The following is a 17,773-nucleotide window of genomic DNA, read 5'->3' on the forward strand; positions in this document are numbered from 1 at the left end:
AGCAGAGACAAGTGGCAAAAAACCCACAAAAGGAAGGTGATAAAAGCGCTTCGGCAGAACATGGGACTTTCTGTGTGCAGATTACTTGCAAAGATGTCTGAGGAAGGTACCTAAGATAAAAATGGGTTGTCAACAGGCTTTGAATTGCTACAGAGGTTAAAATCTCCCCAGAAAATTTCTGTGGTAAAGAAAATCAGGAAGGTCAAACCCCGCAAAGCCAGAAGAAACCACAAGTTATTTCCTTGTTACAAAAAAGAGAAAAGGTAGTAACCAGTAAAAGATTCCAATTCTCATTGTGTGACAACATGCAGAAAAATAGTTAGAAAATTCCAGTTTCCAAGCAACTCCCTCTGCTTAAAGAAAAGGCAACTGAAAATATTCTAGGAAAAAAAAAAATCAGCTGGCAGTACAGCCACCAAATAGATAAACATGCTTTGAGTAAGCTAAACAATTGCTGATTGAAAAAAAAACCTTCCAGGAAACTGAAACATGTAGTTATCAGAATTGTGAAAATAATTTTTAACTGAGGAAAATATGTTTATGTACGAGGTTCCCACTGGCTAGAGTAACTCACTAGTAACAGAGAAATTTTGCAGAGAGATAGCCCTAAAAAAAATGTTAAAATCCGTACAATTCCAGAATTTCAACATTATTCTAGAGCAGCAACTGTCTTTCTAGACAGAGGCAACTGTTCACCAAATCACTAAGTTCTGTCGATTCCTGTATGGAGGTCAAAGACATGGCATAGAAAGAGAACCCACTGTGAAGTGCCACTAAAAAGAGCTCGCAAGCTCAGATCCTGCTACAACATTTCAAAGTCCCCACTGTAACAGCCAGTTGAAGACATGCTACTATAAAAATTCTTCAGGTACAGATGCTTTGTAAAATTCTAGTTCTTCCTTTATGTGTTATCTTTTCTTCAATGTTTGAAACAGATTGCTTGTAAGACCTTGTAGGTATTTCCTCACTCCAAAACACTTACATTCCCACTGCAGAGGAGAGTTCCTCACTGCATAATATGTACACTAAAGGAAAATAACTTTTCAGAATGATTGGCATCATGTTATATTGCAAATGTATAAACATCATTCAAGAACATGCTCTTTCAAACAGGATGTGTGCTGCCAAGAGCTCTTTAGAAAAAGTTTATATGACAAAAGAGTACTCGGGCAAAGAAGACTTGCAGCGAGAGAGGAGATGTTTTATTTACCTTGATGAGTCATGGTGACAGGTTCTTCACTGGATATATTATTGTAAATGACCACGGCTGTGGCATTATGTGAAGCTGCTCGCAGGATTTTCTCTCTGAAGGTGCAGTTTCCTCGCTGGAGGAGAGCGATCCACTGCTTGGTGTTTGGAGGAACTTGGAAGCGTGTTCGAGGGTCACAGCCCAGGCGATCTGCAACTGGAATGGGAAATAATGTTTACACAGATGGCAGCTTGTTCAGGGGAGGGAGGAAAACCCACCCTAACTCCCAAGTTTTGCTGAATTATTTGACTATTATGCACTAGGAGGCCACTGCATCTTGTTAATAAAGCCTAAAGCTAACAGCATTCTTATGAAAAAAAAAGGCTTTAAAAAAAATGTCTCTCACATTGAGAGCTGTGACTATATGCCTGAGAATTAGGCTCACTAACACAAGCTATTTTTAACTCTAGTGCAGCTAGAACAATGAATTTACATTTGAATCAATACCTGCCTGCAGGCTGAAAAACATTAGAATATGGTTCATATGCTATAGGCATTTACAAAGCAGCTGCTTATCAGTCGTTCTGGGGAATGTAACTTTTCTCCCTCCTTTCTGAAACAGTCATAAATATCACTGCAGTGGGAAGTATAACTAAAGAAAGGAGGTTGTGAAAACAAGATTTCAGGTTTACCTGCCATGTGCAGGCTACTGGTAAAAAAAGAAAGGGCAATATTAAAAGCTGATCTTGTAAAACCCCAGCAGCCACTACCAGCCTATTTTGTCTACAAGGAAGCGCATTCACAGTCAGAGAGAAACAAACAGCTCTGCACACAGGATGCATCCAAGTTGTCAGTTACTGATGGTGTAAAGGAAGAGTAAAAGAAATGGCAGACGCCGGATGTCTGAATGCAACGGTATGCAGAGCTCTTCTTTTGTCCTTTCTGATGCTGCAATGTATCTTGGAACAACCCAAACCCCCACAGAACCACGTATGAAAGGCACAAAATGCAATGCAGAAGAAAACTTCACAGCACAGCGACTGAAACTGCCGTGAGACATTTCTGTTTACACAACTGGAAACAGTTTAGCCTGGTACACGGGTCTAAAGGAGTTTAGAAATTTAGAGGCAACAGTAGTAAGACAAATATATTTACCCTTTCACATACCAAGAGTATAGGAAGTTTTGGTTACTAGAAATATTTGGGATAAACTGACTTTTCAAGACAATTTATTTACATAATAGCTCTGAAGAACAATTCCAATTAAGCGCCCCATAAAATCTTCCTTTTACAGAAGTGAGTTCTTGAGCACAGACTGAGATTTCAGCAAAAGGTCTATCACAAAAATTATCCAGTTTAACATTATCAGCTGGAAACAAAAGATCTTAATCAGTCTTAACATAGCTCAAATTAAAATCTATTACAAAGGAAATTCAAATAGCTAAAGGATCTTTTTTTGAAACAAGAAAGAAAACCTTTCTGTCTGCTGAAAGAAAATTAGTGCAGAGGACTCTATATCATGGCAGTCACACAGGAAGTCGTTGCATCTCTTAATTTGGACAAGAAGTGCCTCTCCCTGTTCCCCTGGAAGGAGGGTGGGGAGCCAGATACAAGCACATCCTTTTCACAATTGTTTCCCAAGGCTGCGTGAGACATTTCAGACGTGCAGGGTTATGTGCTGTATTTCTGCATTTGTTTTATACAGGGAAAGCCTGAAATATAGATGCCCAAAGCAGAATTCTATAGAGTATTTTCTTCCATTGCCCCAAAATGTATTACTCAAATCCCTTTGGAAATGGTTGGCCAGCACGGATTCACACACGTCGTTTCGGAGCACTGGTGATGGTGAGCACGAGCAGCAGTGGTCACAGGAGCACACCTTCCCATCATCCAGACTTTGGCAGCTAATCTTTGTAATCTTAAATTTAAGAGAACAGTATATCTTTTTAAAGGAAGTAGCCCTTTTTGAGATGTAACATAGCCCCCTCACAAGCAATCTAGATATCCTCTTTTAAGATAAAAGCAGTGTATTGTTTAATGCAAACTTCCCCCTTGTGCAGAACATTTCCACTTAAAAACGCGGAGGGGGAAAGCACCAGCAGACCCTGATAAGAAGCTTCTCAAGCCTCGAAAGCTAAAAATCCCATCCTTCAGTGAAAACAGATTCAAGAATCTCAGGCACGATACATCCCTTGGAAAATACCATTCAATAAATGGCCACAGTTGCACAGAGGCTCCTTGAACTGCTAAAATTAACTCTGAAATTAAACATTGTGGCCAACAAATTTGCTTTAAATATATGGGATGAAGAGCACTAATCCTATGGATTATGTACAGTTTGCTTCAGTACAATCATGCTCAAAACTAAAATACAAAGTGAAAACAAAAAAGGCCACAAAAATGGGCTATTAGAGTGAAAAATTATAAAAGCACTGAAAGGCAAAAGGCACCTTGAAAAGGGAGGCAGCGTTCTCAGAAGTCCATTATACAGTTCAGTTTTAAAGAAAAATTATCTAGGCACCTCTAAATTTGTACAGCTTAAAATGTTTAGCTTAAAAACTGATAAAGTAGTAAGAGATAAGAGAAAATGCATCTGTGAGAAAAGCAGTAGAAAATTTTCTATCACAGGAGAGATCAAAGCCTCTTTCAGCTGTGGACAGAGCTATGAAACCTGACTAGAGAGAGCAACAGGATTAGGAAACGAGATATTAGGAGATAAAAGCTTTCCAGATATAGACCAACAAACACCAGTCAAATGCATACAGCACGTTATTCCTGATGAGGTCTATGTCCTGATAAAAAACTAACAGCTGACAATATTATTTTTGTACTATTTAAGTAATACAAAACCACTAAGGAGAATCTGGTTGTTTTAACTAAAACCTGAACTGAGTAACTGCCAGTCACCTGAGGTTTAATAAAAAGTCACAACCCACTCATCTTTACACTAGCATCCTATTTGTACCACACAACTATTAAGTAATCTTTTCATTTTTAACCAAATAAAAAATAATTCAAGAACAATAGTGAAAATCTTGAGGTTTTTCTCCTCATCTTTTCAATAGTGAGCTGGCTAAAATAAAACATCTGCTGTACACCTAACGTGCCAGGCACATCAGTTGGCATTTTAAAGGACACATAAATGAAGGGTATCAGCAAGAATCATCATCGATAGCTCTCCATTATCATGCCATCTACGTTCCATTGTCCAAAGTCCAATTAGGATCTAAAAGACTAGGGCTTGCAAATATTACCTGGATGATGTCCATGACAGAATGAAAAGCAACTTCAAATTAAATTAAAGTTATTTTGAAACAAATCACTTGCACATAAAAATTTACGATCAGAAGTCACTCATGTAACATCACAATTTCAGAAGATATAAGCCTACAGAAAGCCATCTAAACATGTTTCCCTATAGATGTGCTACTCTTCTGGCTTATCTGAAATATAAGTTATTTACTCTGCCTTTCCTTTCTCCATGTCTACCTATGTACCACGAATGCGTTGGCAATCCCCCAGTTTTCTGTTAGGAGTGGCAGCCTGCTGGGTTAAAGAGCTGTGTACAGTGTTGTTGTAAACATCTCTCTTCCTACTGTAAGCCCCAACACCACAGAAGAGCCACTTCACAGAAGGATCACCTGCGATTTAAGTATCTACAGTCTGGCTGCACGTTTCTTCTCAACATTAGGAAAGCTTCAGTTTCCTTTGCAGAATGCACAGGACTGCTCAACTTGCATATGACTGTTTCATCTTAAGTAGTTTTTTAAATTCAAGAGCCTTTCCTCCTGAAGGACTAATGCTTGTGATAGCCTTTTAAGGACTCAACTACCAGAGAAGCACTAGCAAGCTTACATTAGAGCAGCAACTGTACTTTCCTCCTCATCTTTTCAAATTGCTTGACCAGGTCTTTAATCTTCCCTCTGTAAGAGGGATAGCCATTTTGTGCTGGCAAAAATTAAGTTAATAGGTCAGCTGTCAGAGGGTTTATCAGAAGCAAGAACACACCTGCCCGAACACAGACTGTCTCCTCCTACATCTGAGCCAGGACTGGGTTTCCTTTCCCTCACCTACCGGGTGCTTGTGTGGCTCTTGCATTGCTTAGAACACGGCTGTGACACCCCACAGCAGCCAAGGTTGCTGCTTTGTCAGGAGACTTTGTCACCTTTTCACAGAAAAAGGCTGGTGCCACAATCCCACACCCTGGGCATTAACCATTTTATTCATTTTTTAAGTTTAATTCGTTTTTTTCCCCCAAAAAGGTCAGATATCTCAGTATCGATTGCATCTTAGCTCATACTCCCCGAGGTCAGCACCAGTTGCCAGAGCTGCTCTGTCTCAGCTAAGCATACAAAAATCATTTTAAAGTCTGACCTTCGATCACTGTAATACAATAGGTGGAGAGACACCATCGATATTTTGAGGGGGCAGCAGATCAAGAGGCTCAGAAGATCAGGAGCACTAGGAACGACACAGTCCCATGCAGCCTGCACCCCAAAGCATTCCCTCCCTGCACTAGGCAGCACACCTGACTGGCAGGAAACAGCCTTGTGCAATGACTGATTGTAATCCTATCATAAACCTTCAGGAAAAATAATTCAGCTGGGAAGCTTACAGAAGGAACACAGCATCCCTGATTCTTTCTTTTTTCAAGGAAGGGTACTAGTTATCTGCTATCCCATTAGGGTTTAATACATGCAATCTATACCTTATCTCTCAATGCGTTACCACTTGTGCTATTATCAATATTCAAGCCAGTTATAACTTCTGCTTTTTAGAAGTTCTATCAGTGAGTTACATACAGCAACATTTTGTTTTCAGGAGCTATTTCAGGTAATGGCTTTGATTGAATCTGGCTTTAACAGTAAAAGAAACCCTTTGAACAAGAGGTAATCTCGTTTCAGGAAAGAAGTTAAACAAAAGAAAATCACTGAAGCTTAGAAGAGTCCTGCAAGGTTCAGATTTAATCTTGTTAGCCCAGTAAGTATGCTTCAATTACAGCCTCAAACTCAAGTATGACCTCCATCAATTTGTTATCAATTAATGACTACTAAGTAAGCTGGATATTGAGACCAATGGTAAAGGATGGATACACGCACAAGATTTTTCTTCAACTACTCTATAGTTATTGACACATTTGTTTGTTGCATTTTTGTAAAGCTTATTATTTTGTGTTCTGGGCCAGAAAGGAAGACAAAAATCTGTCTCAATGTTACCTAAACTCTGCAGTTACCAGGAAACTGTCGTTTTAAGCTTTCTGCAGCTAAAACTTGTTCACACAACATGTTTATGAAGCGTCAGATGCTACAAAATGTTACAGTACCATGCACAATACACTTTATTCCTAACATTGTGCCAACGGTGTTTATGTCCCACTTCCACCTTTCCCTTACATGTGTTTTTTTCTCAAATTCTCAGTCTCCTTGCCCACCCACAACCCCATTAACCCTTCAGCAGAGATCTCCCCCTTTCTCCAAGCGGCTTTCACACAGACATCACCTCCCCACAAACCCTTTAGACTCCAGCCCCCTTCCATCCTCCTTCACCCCCTCATTCCTAAGCCTCTGGGTCCAAAAGTCTTCATGTTTTCAATTTTGGCTTTTGGCCTGGTGTTATTTCACTTCCTATGAGTCCCATCTCTGGTCCTAAACACTCTGCCTGCTTCCCTGCTACCAAAACCAGCCAAGGTGCACAGAACCTTGCCACGAGGCAAAGTCCAACCTGAGGCAAAGGGACCTGGAGAGCACACAGACTGATGTTCCAGTCCTCAATGGTGTATCCAAATCCAGAATGACATGAAATAACACAGACTCAAGGTACTGAAAAAACCTATTCACCAATGAGAATATTTTTGAGGCAGTTAAGCCACAAAGGGCTGTAGTTTCTAGCAGGAATCGTTAAAGCAAGTTTTCAATGGCTTCCTACTTGGTTTGTCATACACCGGGCTTGACATCTGTGGTCAGCATCACAACTGGTGCCAGGCACCTACTTCCAAAGCTGCTCAAAAGCAGAGCTCAGCAGAGCAGCACAGGGCTGAACACTCATGTGATGCATGTACAGACTCACCACGAGTACCTGTTGTGAGCTTGGGCTGCTGGTTCCACAAAGTCACAAATAACTGAGTAAGGGACTCAACGAAGAGCCCTCAGTAACCTCAGCATAGAGGTAATAGAAGCCTGAGCTAAACTATCTGAAAACCTGCACCAGGCTGTGAAGATGCATTTCACTCTTATCCTTCCACACAGAACAGGAGGTGCACTTTATGGTGATCTGCAAGCATTCATATCCAGAAGCTGTTTAAAATGCTCCTCTAGTAAGAAATTAAGTCACAGCAAAAGATTAAGGCATTAGAGGAAATAAGAAGAGGAACTAGAAGAACGGAAGACAGATTAACACAGAAACTCTGTTATCGTGCATTTAGTGCACTTGGAAAGATATGAGTACACAGGTGCTGTATTTACACCCAGCAGCCAACTGTGCCCCACAGCTTGCTGGAGCCACACTTCCACAAGCCACATTCACAAGCGGTCATGTGAATTGCTGCCATATCACTTCCAGGGGAACATTGCTTGTGAAAGCCAGTATCAATTTCATATAAGGATCTATATAAAGAACCAGGGAAAGGGTTTTAATACATGTGTTAACATGACAAGGTTGAATTCGAGTGAAGAAATTCTGCTAAAGAAACAGAGGTGACTGAATATACCTTTGTGCACTGAAACACTAAAGGATGGGCTATTACATTGGACTGGCAATGTCAAAATGTAGTATATAAAATATCTTGCTTATTCAAGAACACAAGTTAACATAAAGCACTGCAGAGCACAACCCTTAAAATCACAGGCTGGACTATTGCAAATGGTGCAGCAGCAGATCGCTGGCCCAAAATTCTGAATTAGTAAATTCATTTATTTCCCTGCAGGGAATGAGTAAGGGATGTTAAGACAGGGTGCCCAAGTGTGACATTAAGGACATTTCAGGTCTAAAAGATGGATGCCCCAGTCTACACCACTGAGGTGCTAAGAGATCACCTATGTTCATAGAAATTTCTTGGGACAATCCATGAATGGGTGAATGCCTGATACCAAAGCAGTTTCAGAGTCAACCTATCTTCAAACATAGCTGCTAACAGCTGTAGAGTCCTTTTCTTCTTAGGACACCTGATAACTGGAGTATTTACTGCTCTAAAAGCAGAGGCTGGTGCTAGCTACTCATGTTAAAAGCTATTAGGAAAAATATTTTGCAAACAATTTCGATACTAACAACATTTCAGTATTAACAGGCTGATAAAGAGGCATTAGAACAGCTACTTTCACCATGACAGCACTGTCTTTTATCAAACCTAGGTACAAAAAAGGACAAGGATATAAAGACAAGAGCCTTAAGTGTTTGAGAACACTTTAGCTGAAAGCATAGTGTATTCCAGTCTTTCCTACTACAGGAAATATTTTTCAGACAGATGAGGTGCACCTCTGCATATTTCAAATAAAATGTGTATTATATGAGAACCTACAGAAGGCAACTCAGAAGAACTTTAAAGGAAGACAACTGCTCCAGTGTTTGCTTCAACAGTCTTCTGCTGACAAACAGAAGGACAAAACTGAACCTCCCGAACAACTGATTGCAAAGTTTTAATGGCTGCAGCACGTCAAAACTGCAGAAACTGAGGTCTGCAATTTCATAATGCTGGCTTCCTCATTTAAATTAAAGACTGTAAAATAATTAGGAGTAAGTTATGAAAAATGCTGTTTATGGGCCACTCTGGATTTTATTTAGATCTCCTCTCACTATTAGCTTCCAGTGAAAATACTCTCAGCACCCATCAATGTTTTAATCCCATTTCACTGGAGACCATATCAGAAGAAAGCAGATAAAGTTATCTGCAGATAAAGAAAGCAGGTTAAAAACATCAAAAGTTTTTCTTGACAAATAGTGTAGCTACTAAACGAAGCATATGATTTGATACCCTGCATGTATTAAGAGCAGTTTTTAAACCCCTAAAAATACACACAACATGTTTACACGCCTGGCACTTTTAGGACAGCCTCTGATTTCATATGGTGGTTGGGGGGTGTGTGTGTGTTTAAGCGAGGAATACCAGGAAGCAGAAGGAAAGTCTAAGCATATTTGATGACAGCTGACTCAGAGAGCACAGTGAAGGTAGGATTTGATGAGTAAATGAAAATCGTTTTACAGCAGATTTGCTCAATGATTTCTGCTTTCTCACCCTTCCACCCCAAAATATGCTGTATTCATGTATTCTAGTTAACACTTTGTAAAGATAATGAAACAGAGCTTCAATAAAACTGGCAAGCATTTGCTGAGGCACAGTCTGCTCCATACATACTGGAAGCTTAGAGGAGACTGCCAAGCAGGATACATTTTGTTCTGAGGAAGCATCAAAGTATTTCCCTGATCTTAAAATCCAGTAAAATCTTAGAGAGCTTTTAATAATAGAGTTCTGCATTATATTTTTTAAGAAAAATACAAACAAACATGGAAAAAAAAACCAAACAAAACCCCAAAACCCCTCTAAATATTCACCACTTAAAGTCTAGTTTTAACTGACTAAATTATTTCACTTAATGCATTACTGAGAGGTTTACGGTTCAGCAGACAGGTTGGGACCACTGTGACCCACCAAGAGGTCCATTTCTTAAAGATGACAGTTTAGATAACATCAAGAGGGTTTCAAAACAGGATATTACTAAAAATACATCATTATGAACAAAGCCATTGGTTTCATTTTAGGCAAAAAAATCAAGATAACGGCCTCACTGGTTTAAATTGGTGTTTTCTATAAGACACAACATTTGTCAGAAACTAATCAATGGGCAACAGCTTCAATTAATCAAAAGAAAACTGACTTGAAGTAGCATTTGTTACTGCAAACAAGCACATTTCAGACTGGCCATGAAGAATAACAGCTTGATGCCTCCCAAGTCCTCACGGGCAGCTTCAAGAGCATTTTTAGGAAGCGTACACTGAACAACCGTGAATTCATGCAGCTGCAAGAGCCATCCAGATGCGTATCTATCACAGGGAGACAGCCATGCAGCTGTTCTGAGATTCATGGAAACGCTGTAATCAAATACTATTAACTATCGCTACCGGCTCCCTGTAATTAGTATAGAAATAACACCTCCACGGCTCAATGTGACCAGCCTACTGGGATCCGCGCTGGAAAACACATTTCTCTCTGCGGAACCGTTGTTAACATCAGCACTTTCAGACGGTGGGTTATCCCCCCCCTCCCTCTCCCCAGTTTATTTTCCTCTGGGCAAGTTCTTCCTCCTTTACCAGAGCTCTCCGGGAAGCTCAGACAAAGGCCAACCACCCCGTAAAGGAGACACCCGACAGCAAAGGAAGCCTCACCTCCGTTGATGGGGACGGGAGCCACCAGCAGGCCCTTGACCTCCACCTTGGGGGAATCCTGCCCGTAGCGGCCGCGGTCGATCCTTAGCAGCGTGGGGCCGCCCCGCTCGGGGCTCAGCACCGTCACGTTAATGAGGGCGGTGTAGTACGCCTGGCTGGCGTTGTCGGCGCCGGACGGCCGGACCCAGCAGTGCCAGAGCAGCAACAGCAGCAGCGGCAGGACGGAGGAGCCGCCGTTCCCGTGCTGGCGAGCCCACCGCCAGCTCATCTTCGACTCCGGTCGAGCCCCACGGCTGTCACCGGTTGCCTCTGCCGCTCCGCCCGCGGCAGCGCCGAGCCCCACGCGCCCGGGTGTATTTTATCCCATCTGACAGCCCGGGAGCGGAGAAAGACCAAAAGCAGACGGAGGGGGGAGGAGAGCACAGGCTCATGCCATGGGAGGAGCCACGGGAGTCACGGCAGGTCCCAACCGAGTCCGATCCGCCGGCTGCGGCTCCCGGGGGGGAAGGCTGCTCGGGGCGACCCCCGCTCCGCCGGCCCCTCAGGGCGCCGCGCTCATGCCGCCCGCCCGCCGCCGCCGAGGAGCGCCGGCCGCCCGCCTCTGCCCGTGCCGGGCGAGGGGAGGAAGCGGGGGCGGCGGCGCCGCGGCCCCCTCCCCGCACAGCCCCGCGCCGGCACCGAGGAGGCCGCCGGGAAGAGCCGCCGCTGCCGCCTCAGTCGCGTTCACCCACAGCCGCGAGGCTCGCCCGGGGCTCGCCGCGCCGCCTCGCTCCTGCCTCGGGGCTCGCCGCCACCTTAGTGCGGCGGGCGGCGCACCCCGCTGCCCAGACCGATGGCCGCAGCCGGTGCCCGCCGCTCCATGTCCGGCTCGTCCCGTGGGCGGCGGGGCCCCCCGCGCCCTCCCGCAGCCGCACCACGCTCCGCGACCGGCGCCTCGACTGCAGCCCGGCGCTTCCGGCACTGCGCAAGCGCGCCACGCCCCGCCCAGCGCCACGAGGGCGAGAGGCGGGGCTAGACGTGAAGCCACACCCCGGGGAAGGCGGGACTCGGTTGTGGGCGTGGCTAAGGTGGCATTACGTCACCGGGGGCGTGGTCCCAAAGAGGCGGGCGATGAGGCGGGCGGTGAGGCGGGCGGCTGCCGGCAGTAGACCGCCGCTTGGCTCTAGCGACCCGCGCTCCTGCTCGGAGCTCGATGTAGGGACCCACCCGGGCCGCCCTGGCTCCTCGGCGCTGTGACTTTACAGCTCAGGAGCACTGCCCGCCAGCAAGATGTGAGAGACGGCTGCAAAGCGTGTCTGACATAGGGGGCGGGAGCGCTGTCTGCGTGTGTCCAGCCTGCCCAGGTACCCCGAAGGGGCTGTCTGGGGCAGGAGCAGCACAGCCTCCGGGGCAGGATTTGGTCACTCCTACCGAATTCGGAGTCGCTGCTGGCGTACCAAAATGGGACGTCCTAACAACCGCTGAAGTGTTAAACGAATCTTAATCCCATGAAATGCTGTAAAACGGGGCCCGATGAATTCACTCTCTTTAACCAACGTCACAGCTTTGAGGATTTCAGTCTCTCTAGAGATGTGGCAAAGTGTAATGGCCTCAGATTTTGAAAGGCAAACTACTTGAAATTTATTTATGGCAAAGAAAACAAGGCAGGGGCAGTGAGTTAGGATAATTTCCAAATTTCTGACCAAATACCTGTGCTGCTGCTCTTTTTGAGATACTGCCTCAGCTGCCTGGGAAGGCCCAGTGATAAGACTGGTATTTAACCTATGGTCTTATTAAACTTTTCTTTCCTGTAAGGTTTTGTAGTTTATCCATTTATGATGTACCTGGTGACATATGCATGTAGGATAACACTATCAAAGCCTGTTTAGTCTTTCCGAGATGGAATTGGTGGGTCTAATCCTGCCTTTGGAGAGACCAGTGCCATTCCCAAGGGAAGCAGCAGGCTGGCAAGCCTCCCTCTTGGTCCTGTGAGCTCTGCTAAAGGCATGAAGCTTGTGGCTCTGTAAATTTCTTTGAGAAGCTATTTATGAAAAGCCCTATAGAAATGTCAATACAACCCAGGAAATGTTACTGAAGCAGTACCTGGATGTTCTCCATCCACTGTTGTTGGCTGGGTGGTTTGTTTTGGTTTTTCTTTACTTTTTGCCCTTCTCAGTAGATGCTGGTTGAGGAACCACATGCCATTTATGCCTTCTCAACATTTCAGCCCAACTTTCACCCCAGACGGAAGGTGAGTCTTGTGGCAAACAAACCAACACTGCACTGTGCAGGACGCGTTTTGGAGCCACTGTTCTTGCAGTGCAGACAGTATTTTGGTTTGTTCATCACTAAAAGCTTTGCATCATTTTGATGTAAAAAGGGCCCAGGGAGTACACAAAGCCCAAAGGATTCCCTGCTATCCCTGCATCGCCTTTCAGAGAAAGATCTCTGAAAAGTATTAAGAAAACATTCAGTGGCTGTGTCAGAAGCAAAACAAGTCAAAGGGCCCAGACGGTGACTTCCTAGTTATCTTTTCTAACCGCAAGAAAAAGCTGCTTTTCGTTTTGCCCTGTCTGGCTGCTTGTGGGTTGTGTTTCTGCCCAAGATAGGTGATCTGTCATGCAGCAAGGGCTGCCTGCTTGTTGCCATCCGCATCCATCCTCATGCAGGAGGTTGCTTTTAGGCTATGAATGCTCGGATGCTCCTCTCCTGCCTCTTAGCCTGCTGAGCATTTGTGGCCCCAGGAGAAGACCAGCCGAAGTACACAAAAACGGGTTATTTAAGAGCAGAGCTGCTTCAATCCTCTCATCCCCCCTGTCCCTAGATGAGGAGAGGGGGGGTTAAAAGGTCCTTTTGGCCACTTTCATGGGCAGTGTAGCTGGATGAAGGGGTGGTGGTGGAGAGGCTGGAGCTGAGGGGAATGTTCCCAGGTTTCCTGTACCGGGTGGCTGTACCTCTGCTGGTGGCTGTTCCTCAAGGGAGCTGGATATTTTTATTGCAGACAAATGGCACTGAGGTCTTTCCCACAGGGGTGAGGAGGGAGCCACGCCTCGGGTTTCACCCTGGCTCCTGGTGATCTTTTGGGGGAGGCTAGTGGTCATAAATCCACCTCTGATCCATTTGCAGCCCTTACCGGGCGCGGAGCGATTCCTTCAGCCCACATCCCGCCCGCCACTCACACCTGCTCTTCGCTTTCCTGTCAGGTTTTAATGGCCAAGAGCCGCAGCAGCCCCTGCCGCCATCTTCCCGCCCAGGCTCTGCCCCGCCGCCGCCGCCGAGGTCAGGGCGCCACCTGCGGGGCGGCGCCGCGCCTCCCTCCACCCCCGGAGGGGCTCGCCACGGCGTCCGGGGAGGGAGCTTCGCGCACTGAGGAGAGCGGGGGACACCGGGGGTCAACCGCCGCGTTGGTCCCTCCCGGCGACCGTCCGTGTGTGGCGAAGGAGGAGGAAGGGGACCGTGGGGTCCCCGACTCCCGGGACGAGGCGGTGAGGATCTCGGGGAGGTGACGGCAGGGCGAAAGGGCTTGGAGCCGGGCTGCCGGCTCCTGTCAGCGAGCTTAACCAAAGCATATCCGGCTTCATGATGCGAAAAGCCCGCGTTTCATCCTGGATGGAAACGCCACAAAGGCCAGCTGTTTCCTAGAGGATGCGGGGAAATGCAAAGGGACAGGACAGGAGAAATAATAAACCCCACATGTGCTAACTGCTTAGTCCAGCGCGGGGCTGCCCGTGCTGCGTGGGCAGGAGGAGCGCTGCAGCAGCGCCCGGGGCCTCCAGGAACCAGAGAGCGGCAGCCAGATACGACTTTATTCGTTTTCACATTGAGATATTACAACTAAACTCTTAATGACAAAGGATAACGAGTACGATAGGAGGAGAGGAAAGAAAGCAGTGTTCTAACTGGTTTGATACATAACCGTGAACTTCCAAGAGACAAGACTCAACGTGAGTTACAAACACCCACATACGCTCACCGCTGGTAGGAAGACGTCACCCATTGCAAACACCCGACACACACCCGCAAACCACTCGCTCACACACACAGACCACACTCTCGTACTCGCACATAACCCATGTTGTAACCTACTTGCTTTGGAGGCAGTCCACTGAAACATTGAATGCTGCTGTAGCAACAACAGGTACCAGGTTAAAATATTGCAATATAAATGAAGTGTTACTTGATACACAGGTTTTTCTTCAGAGACGCACGTGTATTTGCAAGTAGGGGACCCAACGCTTTATTTTCATGAGGGAGGAATATCCTCCCGACGCTCTGTAAGGAAGAATGAGACTGCACATAGACCAGGAACAGTCATTTTCAAGGAGGATGATGATAAATAGCTTAGCTTCGATGTTGAGCTCCAGTAAAAAAGCCCAAACCAAACACAACAGAGAGTGCATTGTGAACGGAGCAGGCACAATTATCAAACCCTAGGTTTTAAAATTTGAAATACTCCCTCATCACTATGGAAAAACAGACAACACTGTTGCCTCACATCTTAAAACCAAAACAAACCAGCTTCATTTCATGCTCATGCTTATCTGGAGACTGTAAAAGAAAAAAAAAAAGAAAATGCCAGAAATAATGCAAGAGTGGGGGCAAGGGTATCAGGTTCGTACACACTAATTTTAGTATACTTTTAAGAGAGTAAAAGTAGAATTGTCTCAATAGCTCTTCAATATCCCACACTACAATTGTTCTTCATCAGCAGGAGTGTCTGAAGAGGAGCCAGTGTTGGCTTCTATGATGGCTGCATTGTTCATGCAATGCTGTTGACTCAGAGACAATAGGATCTGATCCCAGCCCCGCATCAAGATGGTGCAAAAGAGAGAAAATAAACTTCTGCGGAGCCAAATGATTTGAATGTTCAAAAATCAGATGTCACATCGGTGCTTTCCCCAGAGTGAAGCAGGGGATTGTTAACAATGGCTCTGATGAAGTAACCCTTCCCCACAAGGATGCTTGTGAGCAATCAACAGCTGAACCTAGAGACAAAGTACAGGCAGGGTGTTCTGATGCCTCTGTCCCCTTTCTGCTGAGGAACCCTGCTAGTGCCCTGCAAGTGTCAGGCTTTGCTAGTACTTTTCTACTCCTCACATACTGACAAGGTCTTGTAGCTACTTTGGAATTCAGTTTTTCAACTATTATTTGATTTATAGGCCTCTTTCTTGGGGCCTCTCTCAGATGGAGCTGCGTTCCCAGACAGAGAATTGTTTGTGGAACACTGGAAACAAGGGAGCCTGGGTCCTGCAGGTGCACATCACCAAGCAAAGATCCCAAATTTAGCTCAGGTGCCTGTCACCTCCCACCCATATGAATGCCAGCGGAGAACCCCAGCAGCAGAGGGCATGTGCAGCTTTCCTTCTGTCAAGGGAACCACCAGTTCAAAAACCAGGGCAAGATGAGGGCAGGAGAGTTTGGTCTGGCCTACACCCCGCTGGCTGTCCTACTTCCTTGGCCTGGCTCTTCAGCATCTCCTGCCAGAGGATTCTTACTGAGTCATAACAATTACTTAAAGATGCTTAAATTCCTGGCAACTTGAGGTGATACCCGTAGAAGTCAGGGAATTCATTGTTACATGCAGTTTCCAATTCCACATCCTGAGCCAGTTTGGCTCAAGCTGGTCTGGTTTTGTGCCTCTTTTTGCCATGGAAATCACAGCCATGTCATCCCGCTGACACGGGAAGGGAACATTGAGCACTCTGCACAGGCTTACAGAATCTGAATGATAGGCATGCTTTTCCCATGTGCTAAATAAATCTCCCCATTACACTTGTGCAGAGAACTATAATTAAGACTTGGGAAAATCATCCATAAGGACTCACAGGCTCACGGCAGGAAACACATAAAACCCTTTGCTGGAAAAGAAATACAGTTTGGGAAGGCAGTGTATCTGACAGGAAACACAATTTTTAAAGTCCAAACCAAACCCTTGGCTCCATGTACAAAGGTGAAGCCTGCAAGCAGAAACTTCCTGGTGCTGAGATGCCCTGGTGCAAGGAGCTCTGCCAGCCACAGGCACGTGGGAGAAGAGATGATGACAGGCTGTTTAGATGAGCCTCTTCACCCAGACTCCTCTGACGGTGACATAACCATGGTGTGTGGCTGAGCTCTTAGATTGTGAGCAGGATGGAAAGAAGTAGGTGGGAAGCGGTGAGGCAGCGGTACAGAAATCTGTAGAGAAGAGCTGCAGAGGTTCCCCAGAGCTCTGAATTCTCACGATATCTTTCAGAAACAAAAGACCCCAGTGATGAGGTGTTCCCTCAGCAAACAAAGGTTTCTCAATGCCTCAGAGACAGGTACACTGCTCTGGTGGTTCTGCAACAGAAACTGGAGCGCATTGGGCACAGAGTGCCTGCTTAAAGCCAGGGAACAAGGGCAACAGGAAAGATCGTGGTGCAGAACTGTCCATCCAGGAGAATCAGGGCTTGAGCCCTGGGCAGGTGCTGCCCTCCATGTGCTCAGTGATGCCAGCTCACCAGGGGATGCAGCCCAGGGCAGCTCATTGCTGGAGCTCTGTTCCTTCCATTGTTTCCAAAACCCATGCAGCAACTTGAAAATAAACACTTCACTCCCTACCACTTTGATCCTTTTCCTCCCAGCAAACAACCTGCTTTGGCTCTATGTTCAGAAGCCAGCTGAAATGAACACAGCTCTGCTTTAATTTCTCACTCGAGCAACAAATGATCTCAGCGCTGCTCTGGGAGAAGGGAAGGTGAGAGCAGCAGCCCTGTGAGTAACCCGCTCTCAGCACAGGCCATATAAACCCTGTTTTGCACAGGGCCTACAAAAAGAGTTGCTATTTATCTCACTGGGAGGACTCTAGCCATCAGCTGATGACCTGCTCAGCACTAGCTGTGATGGGATGGCTAAAATAATCCCGGTGAAAAGGCAGATTGACAGGCTTCCCCCAGCAGAGATGAGAGGGGTGTGGGTGTTGCTTGCAGGGGAGATGGAGGGGCTGGCACCTACCCAGAGCGAACAGCGTACATGAACATTTACAAAGCTCCCTCGGGAATCTCTCCGTACACCTCTTTAAAATGTCCTGCTCTTGCTGCTAATTCCACTAGGGATTTCTTCCCTTTGATTCTGCTCTGCAGCTCAGCAGCTGACATCATGAGGAGAGGAGGAGGAAGCAATCCAAGGAAAAACATTCAGGCTGCACACCAGGAAGAAACTTGAGTCTAAGACAGATCTATTTATATCTGACCTGAAATGGGCTTTCTGAAT

General features: G+C 45.8%; 1 protein-coding gene across 1 annotated transcript in view; it reads right to left on the bottom strand.

Moving 5' to 3' along the window:
• Positions 1–11,449, bottom strand: part of RNF130 (ring finger protein 130) — a 42,115-nt gene extending 30,666 nt beyond the window's left edge. Inside the window, exons 1-2 of the mRNA XM_084268827.1 lie at positions 10,565–11,449; positions 1,211–1,405 (exon numbers count right to left, since the gene is read on the bottom strand). Coding sequence (XP_084124953.1) covers positions 1,211–1,405; positions 10,565–10,832 — 463 coding nt within the window. The 5' untranslated portion in view covers positions 10,833–11,449. The remainder of the gene's footprint in view (positions 1–1,210; positions 1,406–10,564) is intronic.
• Between the last annotated feature and the right edge of the window lie 6,324 nt (positions 11,450–17,773).

This window comes from Gallinula chloropus (genome assembly GCF_964237585.1).
Source record: "Gallinula chloropus genome assembly, chromosome: 10".
Taxonomy (NCBI): domain Eukaryota; kingdom Metazoa; phylum Chordata; class Aves; order Gruiformes; family Rallidae; genus Gallinula; species Gallinula chloropus.